At 44.1% G+C, this 14182-nt stretch overlaps 1 protein-coding gene across 10 annotated transcripts in view; it reads right to left on the bottom strand.

Moving 5' to 3' along the window:
- Positions 1 to 14182, bottom strand: part of tpm2 (tropomyosin 2 (beta)) — a 33681-nt gene that overhangs the window by 7912 nt on the left and 11587 nt on the right. For 4 of the 10 annotated variants that reach the window (XR_006830562.1, XR_006830561.1, XM_046290568.1 and 1 more), the window contains exons 3-8: positions 9374 to 9507; positions 8733 to 8850; positions 5627 to 5697; positions 2650 to 2725; positions 1769 to 1831; positions 1505 to 1574 (exon numbers count right to left, since the gene is read on the bottom strand). Coding sequence is in view for 8 of the 10 variants with exons in the window: in XM_046290568.1 (XP_046146524.1) it covers positions 1505 to 1574; positions 1769 to 1831; positions 2650 to 2725; positions 5627 to 5697; positions 8733 to 8850; positions 9374 to 9507 (532 nt within the window). In the remaining 2 variants the exon portion in view is untranslated. Of the gene's footprint in view, positions 1 to 1504; positions 1575 to 1768; positions 1832 to 2649; positions 2726 to 3336; positions 3413 to 5626; positions 5698 to 8732; positions 8851 to 9373; positions 9508 to 13127; positions 13500 to 14182 lie in introns of those variants that run through there. The other 6 variants (XM_046290574.1, XM_046290573.1, XM_046290572.1 and 3 more) reach the window with 3 other exon arrangements.

The raw sequence follows: 14182 nt of genomic DNA, 5'->3' as shown, positions 1-14182 counted from the left end.
CCAAAACGCAACAAGACATCAAGCTCTCCACAACAAGCCCGTTCTCATTGCTAAATAACCACCAATTTGATTGAGTAACTGTGGATGAATCGACAACACCCTTAAGTAAATAAGAAATAAGGCAAAACCTTGGAAGAATCCAACTTGCTTGTAGTCCAAGAACTACAACTCAAATCTAACCTTTCTTATAGGATCTAATCGATCACTCAAACTGATCAATATAAGGCAACACCAAGGGCTCCCGAGTGGCGCAGCGGTCTAAGGCATTGTATCTCAGTGCTAGAGACGTCACTACAGACCCTGGTTCAATTCCAGGCTGTTTCACAACCGGCCGTGATTGGGAGTCCCATAGGGAGGCGCACAATTGGCCCAGCGTTGCCCGGGTTATGAGGCCGTCGTTGTAAATAAGAATTTGTTCTTAACTGACTTGTCTAGTTAAATAAAGGTTAAATAATTAGAATAATAACCAGACAGGATAAGTAATCGAAAGTGAAGCTGTGGCTCCACAGTTTTTTTTTATATAATTTTTTTTTTTTTTTTAACCTTTAACTAGGCAAGTCAGTTAAGAACAAATTCTTATTTTCAATGACTGCTTAGGAACAGTGAGTTAACTGCCTGTTCAGGGGCAGAACGACAGATTTGTACCTTGTCAGATTGGGGATATGAACATGCAACCTTTCGGTTACTAGTTCAACACTCTAACCACTAGGCTACCCTGCCTCCCCAGTTCGGCTGCAATCAAACAGGCAGCCAAACTCGGATCTTTTGCCCAATTATTGGCAAAGGAGCTGATCTGATTGGTCAAAAGACCGGCTACTGGTAAAAGTTCAGAATTATAGGCTGCCTGTGTAAACGCAGCCTTACAGGCAGACTATTCTTCAGAGCTAAAGACTCAGAATCTACACATTTGTCTATCTGGCACAATCATACAGAATGCCCATCGTTGATTTCAACTGCAATCTGTTCTAATTAGATCCCTGGACAACAGAGCCAGATTAATGGGGGTTAATCTACCAATTCATTGGTTAATCTATTAAACCCATATTTAAAAAATTAATTCACATCGGCGCTCCTCCGTTTCTAACGGTACTCAAAGTTGGAAGGTAAATTGTAAATGACTATCTACAATGCTGCTCGACTATTAAGAGTCGTTATTAATGATTGAAACATACAGTTATGTTACCGAATACTGTAATACACTACTAACAAGTAATGCGAGGGTACTCAACAGGCTTCAGTGTTACAACTCATGGTTATAGGGGCAAATCTTTCTGTTAGTGAAACGTCTGTGACGCTATCACAAAGGAAACATAAGTGTGAGTCCAAATGGCGGCATCCCCCCCATAGGGCGCTGGTCAAACGAAGTGCACTATACAGGGATTAGGGTGCCATTTGGGATTCAGTTAAAGTGAATGGGTCACTGAAAATGCAGTTAGTGACATCAGCTCCTGGGAACTCCAAGAGGTGTTAATGGTTGTGAATGAAAGGAGTGTTGAAAACGTACCTTCCAAATCATCAATGGTTTTCTCCAGCTTAGCCACAGACCTCTCTGCAAACTCAGCACGGGTCTCAGCCTGGGGGTGGGGGAGAAAGCATCTGAGCACAATGCTTTTCAAATACATTTTTTCCAAGCACCAAATGACATACGTAAATATCTTGGTTAACATTAGGTTGCATAAGAGTGGGAGGAAGAAAAGAGGCTTTAAGATACCATTTGAACAACCATTCATACTAAAAATATTAGATATGTTGACCCTACAGTACCCACCTCTTTAAGCTTGTCGGTAAGAACTTTGATTTCCTCTTCATATTTGTCCTCCTTTTGTGAGTACTAGAAGTGAAATAATGGAGATTCACATTAGCACAAGAGCTATGACGAGAGCTTCTCCTTAAACATTCACAACTTAAAATATATGGCAGTATTCTAGTTGAAATATAGACAGTCAATATACAGTTAGGTATTTATTCTATGACAACGTCTACAGTGTAGCATTCAATTAATAGCCTACTGTTCACATCCACTAAAGTAAACGCTATTGGATAAAGATTCCATTAATGGAAATGAGGAGGGCTACAAGAGCTGAAAGGTTGGCTAGGGAGAGAAGACTAACGACACAAGAGCTGAAAGGTTGGCTAGGGAGAGAAGACTAACGACACAAGAGCTGAAAGGTTGGCTAGGGAGAGGAGGGATAAAACGCAAGAGCTGAAAGGTTGGCTAGGAAAACAAAGCTAAGAGGGCTAGCTAAAGTCTCAGTGTAGGCTTGTCATAATGCAAGCGGGTCCTAAGAACAAAACATCAAACTCTCCTCAATCATAATCTTCTGCTTTCAAATGTATTTTACACCCATCTAACGTAATTCCTGGACTACAGTTCAATTCCTACACTTTTTAAAATCAATGTTATGGATTTTAAAAAGTATGTAAATAACTTTATAGATGCTGCACTGCTTGAGAGGATGGCTTGTGTGTAACTATTTAATTTGACACTATGCTGTATTCTGTGCATATGACAAATAAACATGGATTATAGCTAGATATCCTACACTAAGACAGTGTGTTGAGGGGCATCTGTGTGCGTTTTATCCAGCTGGACTATCCTGCATCGTAACGGACCTTCGGGCCCAGCTTACTTCCCCTCTCCTACAGTACCTTCTCAGCCTGGGCCTCCAGAGACTTCAAGTTGTTGGTGACATTTTTCAACTCTTCCTCAAGATCACCAGACTTACTGTGCAACAGCAGGAGGGAGGGAGGAAAATGAGGGAAAAGAAAGGAGAGAGAGAGCGTTTTGAGAGGGAGGAGAGGACACGACCAAGGAGACCCTGGTCTGGATACTCCAACCCAGTGCCTATTAGGGAGAGTGCGTTGGCTGGAGAATAAAACCTACCTGAAGGGGTTAATGACACACTTACCTGAAGGGGTTAATGTCACCTACCCATCAGATGGGAGGGTTAAATCAGGATCCTTGATGGATAATATCTGACAGATAAAATCATATACTCTAAGTATAGGAAATATACAAACACATGTATAAAATCCATACTTGTATAATCTGTATGCCTCAATCTGAAGTATCACATCAAGGATCCCATTGGCTTCAGGTTGAAGATATGGCGAGGGACAGTATGGCTTGTAGGACATTGGTCCTTTTGTGCCACAGCAATACTGTCACATCAACCACCAGGGGAGGCCTCCATGGAGCACAGCTGCGAGGCAGAGAGGCTTGGAGGGACGCGTCAAGGGCATAAGCCAGAGGAGCGGAGGAGAGGAGAAAGGAAGCAGGTAGTAAAGCAGTTTGGAGCCGGGACGTTTGTCCTGGTATGGGGGGGCAGACAGTACCTCATCCTCTCCGCACATCATGGACTTCAAATTCTGGTCCATGAGTCTAAGCTCTTCCTCCAGCTCCCTGACTCGACTGGGTTAGTCCACAGTCAGGTAGGTAGGGGTGTAGGAAGTGGGGGCAGGAGGGGTCAGGGAACCCACACACAAGGTGATCCCAGGTGGAGGGGTGTTGGTGGTGTTGGATTCAGGCATGCATTACATAAAACACAGGGGAGAGAACACACACATCCAGGTGCCTGTTGTGGTTAGTGTATCCCATCGTCGTCTCCCACATGGGTTAGGGTTAGTTTCCCACATATAGTAGCTACTAACAATTGGGGAGAAAAAATCTTGTCTCATCGCTACAAAGTTTGAAAGTCATGCGTCCTCCGATACACAACCCAACCAAGCCGCACTGCTTCTTAACACAGCGCGCATCCAACCCGGAAGCCAGCCGCACCAATGTGTCGGAGGAAACACCGTGCACCTGGCAACCTTGGTTAGCATACAGTACAGCACCCTTAACCACTGCGCCACCCGGGAGGCTACATTGACCATATTATTGACCAAATTGGAAGCCCAATTTATTCTGAGTTAGGGCATATAACATTTATATGTGAAAACTACTTCTAAGATGAGTACTTTAAGATTTTCCAAACTCACTTCCTTGTTTAAAATCACTTGCCTTGCTCGTGTTTTAAGTCCACATTGTAAGGGGGGTTTAATGGTTATGGACTAATGTAGTCCCGCGGACCAAACAAAATTAGAAGAAAAATAATAATTGGGAATACAGTTGGGGTATCAACTTAAAGTTGAGAGTTAGAATAATATAATATACAAGGTGGAATTTCAAAATGTGGTTGTGCATCAGCTAAAAAATGTCAGCTAAAAAATGTAATTAGTCTAAGAGGCCAGCTAACTAAACTTGTAGGAAGCATGGTCGCAGACCCATGAGCCACTGCAGCCCCTCATGATGGAGTCCAGTTTAATGTGGCCCCTACCCACATCAGAGTTGCCCATCCCTATGCTAGTTGGCGATGGACATAGATCAGCCAAATAAAACCAGCGTAAAACAACAACAAAGAATCCACTTCTGCCATAGACATCCAGTCAAGTCCCGTTCTGAGGCGCTGTGAGAACAGACTGTTCGACAGAAAGAGAGACTGCTGGTGGACGAAGTTAGGACATTAGTGTCATGGTGTATCATGGGACTACCTGGGAATAAATATATGTTTTTTTTGTCAGTTAAAGGGACGGCCACTGGTTAAAGGGACGGCCACTGGTTAAAGGGACGGCCACTGGTTAAAGGGACGGCCACTGGTTAAAGGGACGGCCACTGGTTAAAGGGACGGCCACTGGTTAAAGGGACGGCCACTGGTTAAAGGGACGGCCACTGGTTAAAGGGACGGCCACTGGTTAAAGGGACGGCCACTGGTTAAAGGGACGGCCACTGGTTAAAGGGACGGCCACTGGTTAAAGGGACGGCCACTGGTTAAAGGGACGGCCACTGGTTAAAGGGACGGCCACTGGTTAAAGGGACGGCCACTGGTTAAAGGGACGGCCACTGGTTAAAGGGACGGCCACTGGTTAAAGGGACGGCCACTGGTTAAAGGGACGGCCACTGGACTCTCCGTTGTTAAGCCAATCGAAATCAATACACCCACGGAGGTTAGCTTGTTTCAGTTGCCAATCCAATCATGGGTAATTTTATTAACAGGAAGGCGGGTCCATGCAACAAGTCAAATTAATATTAACCATTTTTCAGGAGAGGCCTCATCAATGTATATTTCAAAATGCATTAGATGGTTAGGTGCGAAACGCCTTGATAAAAATATATGCATTCATTCCCAAATGTGCTCAAGTAAATAAGTGATGGGGCTAGTAAAGTCTACTGATGAACCATCAACATGTCATTCACATTAAAACACCACATTTGCCTAAACAACCACATTTCAATGGAACTGAAATACGAGGAAGTTCTTAAGTGCGATGTCCAGCACTGCGTTTTGATTCGCCACTCTTCTCCCAAAGCGTACACTTGATTGGATGAACTTTAAAAAGGTGAAAACTCACTCCAGCCAATGCTTACATCAATCATTTGCTGTTAAATCCCTGACGGGAAGTGTGCAAGTTCACATTTCTAGAAAAGGGTGGAGAATAGGGACTAAGACATGGATATTGGCAACCTATTCCCTATATAGTGCACTACTTTTGACCAGAGCCCTATGGGACCGGGTCAAAAGTAGTGCACTATAAAAAGGGAACACGGTGCCATTTGTGTGTCAGCAATGAAGGAGGGTAAACTTACGCCTCAGCCACCTCAGCACGCTCCTCAGAGCGCTCAAGGTCACCCTCAAGGATCACCAGCTTACGGGCCACCTGTAGTCATACAAAACACACATTAAAGTACACAGGCCAAACACTTCCAATACACACAAAACTATTCCCATGCAACATCTGAACAGAGATGGTGGCACGAAGAACGTGCAGAAACAGACCTTCAAGCTGGCAGAACACATCAAACTAAATTATGTATTGACCAGTACATTCAATAGTCAAAAACAAAATGAAGAGGGAGGGAAAAACCCAAGAGATTTAATTTAAGAAAAATAATTAAATAAAAAGATCTTACGATGAGGGGTGGTAGCGGTGGGTTTAAAAAAGAGCAAACGAAAAAAAGAGATAAAATGCATATAACCCCCATAGGATGAACCAACATACCGTAGGCCTATAACCCCCATAGGATGAACCAACATACCGTAGGCCTATAACCCCCATAGGATGAACCAACATACCGTAGGCCTATAACCCCCATAGGATGAACCAACATACCGTAGGCCTATAACCCCCATAGGATGAACCAACATACCGTAGGCCTATAACCCCCATAGGATGAACCAACATACCGTAGGCCTATAACCCCCATAGGATGAACCAACATACCGTAGGCCTATAACCCCATAGGATGAACCAACATACCGTAGGCCTATAACCCCATAGGATGAACCAACATACCGTAGGCCTATAACCCCCATAGGATGAACCAACATACCGTAGGCCTATAACCCCCATAGGATGAACCAACATACCGTAGGCCTATAACCCCCATAGGATGAACCAACATACCGTAGGCCTATAACCCCCATAGGATGAACCAACATACCGTAGGCCTATAACCCCCATAGGATGAACCAACATACCGTAGGCCTATAACCCCCATAGGATGAACCAACATACCGTAGGCCTATAACCCCCATAGGATGAACCAACATACCGTAGGCCTATAACCCCCATAGGATGAACCAACATACCGTAGGCCTATAACCCCCATAGGATGAACCAACATACCGTAGGCCTATAACCCCCATAGGATGAACCAACATACCGTAGGCCTATAACCCCCATAGGATGAACCAACATACCGTAGGCCTATAACCCCCATAGGATGAACCAACATACCGTAGGCCTATAACCCCCATAGGATGAACCAACATACCGTAGGCCTATAACCCCCATAGGATGAACCAACATACCGTAGGCCTATAACCCCCATAGGATGAACCAACATACCGTAGGCCTATAACCCCCATAGGATGAACCAACATACCGTAGGCCTATAACCCCCATAGGATGAACCAACATACCGTAGGCCTATAACCCCCATACCGTAGGCCTATAACCCCCATAGGATGAACCAACATACCGTAGGCCTATAACCCCCATACCGTAGGCCTATAACCCCCATAGGATGAACCAACATACCGTAGGCCTATAACCCCCATAGGATGAACCAACATACCGTAGGCCTATAACCCCCATAGGATGAACCAACATACCGTAGGCCTATAACCCCCATAGGATGAACCAACATACCGTAGGCCTATAACCCCCATAGGATGAACCAACATACCGTAGGCCTATAACCCCCATAGGATGAACCAACATACCGTAGGCCTATAACCCCCATAGGATGAACCAACATACCGTAGGCCTATAACCCCCATAGGATGAACCAACATACCGTAGGCCTATAACCCCCATACCGTAGGCCTATAACCCCCATAGGATGAACCAACATACCGTAGGCCTATAACCCCCATAGGATGAACCAACATACCGTAGGCCTATAACCCCCATAGGATGAACCAACATACCGTAGGCCTATAACCCCCATAGGATGAACCAACATACCGTAGGCCTATAACCCCCATAGGATGAACCAACATACCGTAGGCCTATATACTGTGTACCAGAAGTGGCAGGTCTACAACCCCCATGATCAAATGTGTGGCCAGCTCCCAGGGTGCAGCTGGTGCCCTCAGTGGGGAAGTGCACTAGACTGGCTGAGTGTTAGTGAGAGAGATCGAGGGAGAGCGGTCAATGACAGGTCTCATTCTGTATAAATCCATTAGACGGCTACTTTGTCTGTCAGTGTAATCCTCTGGGATGTGGGCTCATGTGACCTCCAGGTCTAAGCCACAGGCCATGAGCAATCAACATATGCTACAGGCTAAACTGCTAATCAGTTCCGCCTAAGTACAGATCTAGGATCAGCTTCCCCTTACCCAATCCTAACATTAACCATTAGTGGGGAAAATGCTGAACTGGCCCAGGATCAGCATCTAGGGTAAACATCACCCTATACCATGGTACCTGTGTATGACCTTAGCTAAGCAAGCTAAATTTAGCTCTACACTACGTGGCCAGATTCCAGGAGCCAGATTAAGCCTAATCCTGGACAAAAATCACATTCAACAGAGATCGATCTTGCTTTTTAGTCCAAGAGCCTGGGAAACAGCCAAAGTGGGTGGGGTTATGCTGAAATCTACAAATTTACTGTAGAAATTATGAGTTTTCCACAGAACACATACAGGCATTGAAAATAAAATATATCGGGGGAAGCAAAAGACCAAAGGTATGTTCAAGACCTGATAGAATACTTGGAAATGCATCTTGTCATGTTAGGATAATGAAGCCTAGGCAGAGGTACGGATGGGGGGCCTCCACAGAGAGGCCTCCTTTGATCTGACATGTAAGCAGGCTAAACTGATGCTACAGAGGAGAAAGGGGTATGCAGTGTGGGTGTATGTCTGTACCGTTATAGAGAAACACCACAGGTGTTAACGCTACCATCAAGGGAACACAACAGCTTCCATTTTCCAAACAATCTTAAATCAAATCAAATGTTGATAAACTTGTTAAAGGGGCTACAAAATTATGAAAAGTGGTAGATTCCAGCGTCTGACATGGCTCTACAGTAGTCTGGCTTTAGTCAATGGGTGCGTTCCAGGTCGCACTGTGTCAAAGGTAACGTCTCAGAAACTATAGTAAACATGATATAGCCACCTTTAAAAAATACATTTAAAAAAGACGCCCTGTAACACAACGATACTTTAGGGCAGAAGGACACCCACCTCCTCGTACTTCCTGTCGGCCTCCTCAGCAATGTGCTTGGCCTCCTTTAGCTGCATCTCCTGGATCTCCATCTTCTCCTCGTCCTTTGACGCCCTGTTCTCTATCACCTTCATTCCTCTGGAGAAACAACGCCACAGGGTTAGCTACAGTATGGACCTCCATCTCCAACCCTGTTCTCCAGCACCATTCCTCTGGGGGACACCACAGGCAACAGGACAGAGAGAAGTCATGTGTGATTGGGGGGGGGGGGGGGTTGGAACATACTTTCGATGTGTACTTTCTTTAATATCAAGAATACTTTGACCTGTCCACTCTTATGTTTCAATGCTAATAGTAACTGCTGAAGGAAATTCTGAAAAACTATTGGGGCTTGTTGAATGTCTTGGCTAGCTTTGTGCCTACTTCCTTCCACAATTCCTATTCTGAAAGAACTGGGGAACCCTGCTCTACAGCAGAATGGCTGAACTATGGTGGTGCTCCCCTGCTCAGACGTTGCATGCCACGTCATTAACTGTGCAGTCAGGCATCAGATTGCTAGAACATATGATGTGGTTAGCGGACACGTAAAATACCTATCCAGGTTTTGTAACATTTGGCATGCATCGGATACACAACCTAAAACAGGAGACGGAAGTCCCACCTCTCGCTCTCGTCTGCAGCCTTCTCGGCCTCCTCCAGCTTCTGCAGCGCAGTGGCCAGTCTCTCCTGGGCCCTGTCCAATTCCTCCTCTACCAGCTGGATACGTCTGTTTAGGGAAGCCACCTCTGCCTCTGCCTGGTGGGAGGAGAGAAAACACTCAGTCAGCCACAATAATGTGCTGGGTTGCCAACTGCCCCCATTTATTCCACATTGGAGAATTTTCTTAGCCTGGTTGGTGTATCACCCAAACTGAGCTGCCAGGGAGGAAGGAAACTCATCTGGGATATGGTTACTAGGTTACATGTGGTAGGCTTACAGATTTATCAAATCATTGCAGTGCAAGCAACCATATCCAAGTTCCATATCGTAAAGAATAACCACCTTCAATATGCCCTTGAGTTCATCCATCTAGCATACATTTTTCTCAGGTGTCCCTAGTTTTCACCATTGAAATATTATTATAATAAATACCATGGATACTGATCAACACCTTTGTTGACTGTCTATACATTATTTTCTTTAGAACCTTCTTTTCAAAACATTGAAAGCATTTAGAAAAGAACCTTCTTGACACAGAATGACCGTGGTTCATTGGATTAGCAGAGGCCTTCTCATTGCTCTATGGGGAAGTGAAGTGGCATCATACCACAGTTAATGACAAACACAAACAATCCCAGCATTGAGGCAGTGGGAGGAGGAATGTGTTCCCTTATGTCACAAGGGAAAGTAATGACAGTGCCAAAGGTTTATTTGTCCAGTTAGGGGCCCTTTGAGCTTCTATTTACCCCTGAACCAACGTTTGTTGGTACTGTCACATTGGCCTTCCTGAAAAAAAAAACCTCTGCACCTTTTGATACCTCAAGTGGGTCCTTTTGGGCTCTACCTCTTGTCGTGGTAAAAAAATGTGTAACACTAAGATTCTCTGCTGCCTGTGACTGGAACGAATTGCAAAAATCTCTGAAGTTGGAGACTTATCTCCCTCACCAACTTCCAACATCTGCTATCTGAGCAGCTAATCGATCGCTGCAGCTGTACATAGTCTATCGTAAATAGCCCACCCAATATACCTACCTCATCCCCATACTGTTTATATTTATTTACTTTTCTGCTCTTTTGCACACCAATATCTCTACCTGTACATGACCATCTGATCATTTATCACTCCAGTGTTAATCTGCAAAATTGTAATTATTCACCTACCTCCTCATGCCTTTTGCACACAATGTATATAGACTCTCTTTTTTTCCTACTGTGTTATTGACTTGTTAATTGTTTACTCCATGTGTAACTCTGTTGTTGTCTGTTCACACTGCTATGCTTTATCTTGGCCAGGTTGCAGCTGTAAATGAGAACTTGTTCTCAACTAGCCTACCTGGTTAAATAAAGGTGGAAAAAAAAGAATAATTGTAGGCTTTCTAATAACAGACTGTTGGCCTAACAAAGGGTAGCTGTAAACGTAGAAAACAAGCAGCAGCATGTGAACTACATTAGACTCAGATATCAGTAGAACAGTCCATTTCCACAAGGCAGCAACTCTCCATAGACTTGATGAAGCAGGTGGGGGGCTGATCAAGCAGCGAGTCCATGAGTAGATGATGATGATGATGATGATGACAGATGATTGGATGGAGAGAGCACCGCATTCCAGCATTCTTAAAGTTCCCGCTGGGGGATACAGGCGGAGTTAACGGCAAAACAAAAGAGCCATTGTCTGTCCCCCCCAGCAGCAGAAGACCGCTAATTAGAACCCCCCCCCCCCCAGCCAAATCCCAGAAATCTGTTCCCATTCTGCCGGGCCTTCGTCGGGGAAGCTGTGGAATGCCATCTGTGACATTGAAAACATTCCAGAGCCTTTCACTTAGACCAGTTAATACCACACTTCATTTGGCTCGGTTTAGTCAAATAATTGATATGTGGCACTCGTGCCAGGCAAACTGTTAAGATATGACCATTTCAGAGAGATCCAACACGTTCTCAGTGTAGATTGTTTGGCAATGGGACAGAACAGGAACAATAAGCTTGCTCTTTTGTTGGGCAATTTTTATATTTCTGGCCTGGGCCCAAAGCCATATTGTAGTATGATTGACAGTCAGTGTTCCTCCCCTTGGGTGAACCTGGCCCCTTACTGAAATATTTCCTAAATTCCCTGTGTGTATGATTGCACTTCAATGCTGTTTACATTAATGATAGTCATATTCCCATCATGGTAAGCAGAAAGGTTGAGGTCCAGTTGCTCTGTTAAAGGAGTAGTTTACTATTTTAAAACATGCCTACTTTCAAGGTAAGGAACCATCTATGGGCCAGGATTATTATTAATATATATATATATATTTTTTTTAAAGTTAGCTGAAAACTGTAGTGGCTGTTTAAAGATAACCAAACTTTGGATTACTCATAGCCTCCTTTCAGGGTGAGGCACCACCTAACAAGATATTGTAAAATAGTGAACTGCTCCTTTAATGGTAGTGACTTTGGGCTGATGGACCCAAGGCCATTCTCTCTCAGCTAAAACTCTGGTCAGAAAATGATTAACCTGCTCAACTGCCAGAGATGAGACAGCGAGAAATACAGACAGCGACTCTGGCTAGACAGGGTGTGGAGTCAGGAAGAGAGACCTGCTCAATAAAAGCTGCCCTCATCCCTTCTGCTCCCTACGGTACACTGGCTCATTTGATTTGTACAATTTAACAACCAGTCATCAATTAGTGTTCAAGTGAGGTTTATATCTAATTATGTGGAAACAGTTGAATGAACACTGGATGTCTTTCATGTACAAACTAGAAAGAGAAAATAATACATTGAGGACTACGCTATTGTGTTAAGGGTTCATTACAGCCAAACATTATCAGCTAGCGTGCAGCCACTTCCCTGTATGTATGCATGCTCTGCACAACTTAATTCCCTTGACAGCCCAATACCCTTGTGAAAGGTGGGCGATAAACAAATTAGCCTACTGAGGTGCACTCATGCAAGGGCAGCAAGCTCAACAGCCAGCTTATGCTCCAGTGTAGGCATTACAATGCATGTCCATTAGCATCATGGCTCACCAGAAACTAACTCTGTACAGCATCTGATGGAATAAAGACCATATCAAGGTCAAGCCTGCTTGCTATGGGAAAACAGCACATCAATAATACTGCTTTGTAGGCCATCAAGAGAGCAACTTCCATGCATACATGATGGCCAACACCCACCCTCCATTTTGAGGGACTGCCACTGTCCACATCCAAACTGAATAGAAGATGAATAATAGAGTATGATAAGTAGTAACTTAAGTCAGCAGGCTATAGAGGGACAGATATATCAAGTTACAGTCTCCTTTATAGGGCATCTTTAAATTCAATGTAATGTGTTTAAATCCAGTTTTAGTGAAGTATTGAGTTCTTATGAGAGTCTACTCTGGCATATAAAACGTTTTGAAGTAACAATTTGCCAAGAGCCAGTCTGCTTTAACTGGTATTAACCTTACGTGGCTCTCTCCGGGACTGTGACCATGAGTAAGCTAAAACATGGAGTAATTTACTAGAGTATGCTGACCGGGCTGCACCTACGGCTGTAAACTTGCCAAATGCACAAACCGTAAAACACTCCACATTTTTAGCTCCCTCTGTACCAGCAAAAGAGAGACTTTGCGATATTAGGTAATTATATTCCGTGTGTAAGCAATTACTTTGTGGACTGCATCCATGCTCCCCTATAAATGGTGATCATAGGTTCCAACTCGGATTAATCGGTTTATTCTAGGAGTCTCTTACCCGCTCTCTGGCCTGTCTCTCCGCATCAACCTCTCTCTGGAGCGTTTCGGCACGGTCCTCCGCATCATCAGCTTGTTGCTGCAATGTCTGAATTTTCCTTTTCACGGCTTCAATAGATGTTATTCCAGCCATTGCAACTATCTATGTAACACTTATATTCAATAGACAAAGCTGCTATAAACGCGACGTCGCCTAGAGCGCTACAGGGCACCTTGATTGATGAGTCACGCGGCTTGTAGTAGCGACGGCCCAGAGATAGTCTACAATATAGCTATTTTGTGCCACTTGTATCCATATGCAAGCCTAAACGATCTTGTTAATTCAGCGACATGCTTGCAGTCTCCTGCCTGCTAATGCGTTATCACAATTCAGTAGCTAGGGTACAAAGTTACTACATTCTTTTCTCCGCCTCCTCTCTTATCTTTCAGATGATGTCACAGGTCCGCCGCAGTTTAAAGGAATAGCAGCGTTAAAAAAAAAAACAAGTTTTGAAGAGCAGCATTTTATTTTGCTGTGCATCTCTTTGTGTTCTATTGAAATAAAGCACGTGTGTCTCAATGCTGTATGTCAATGCATACGTCATTTAGGCTATATGTCATTTAGACCAATGTAAGTAAGAATGTCACGGTAAGGTTTACACCTGTTGTATTCGGCGCATGCGACAAAATACGATTTGATTCCCAACCTTTTTCGGTTACTGTACCACCAACTGAATTTTGCTCTGCCTGGAGTACCCCTGAAGAACCCCTTAATGTACCCTGATCTCATAGACTAGACGTAATATAGTAAACCCAGGACACGTTACATTTGGTATGGTTACAGACAGTTACTTAAGTCAAAAACGAAGGTATAACGCAAACGTCTTGCAACCCAATGGTTGCGAGTTCAAATCTCACCAGGGATAACATTAGCATGTTAGCTAATTAGCAACTTTTCACCTACTTACTACTTTTTAGCTACTTTGTAACTACTTAGCATGCTAGCTAGCCCTTCCCCAAACCCTAACCTTAACTCTTTTAGCTAACCCTAACCTTAACCCTTTAACCACCCTCCTA

Source organism: Oncorhynchus gorbuscha, linkage group LG11 (assembly GCF_021184085.1).
Source record: "Oncorhynchus gorbuscha isolate QuinsamMale2020 ecotype Even-year linkage group LG11, OgorEven_v1.0, whole genome shotgun sequence".
Lineage (NCBI taxonomy): Eukaryota > Metazoa > Chordata > Actinopteri > Salmoniformes > Salmonidae > Oncorhynchus > Oncorhynchus gorbuscha.
Note: the sequence above shows the minus strand (reverse complement) of the source record. Positions and strands in the feature narration are given on the sequence as shown.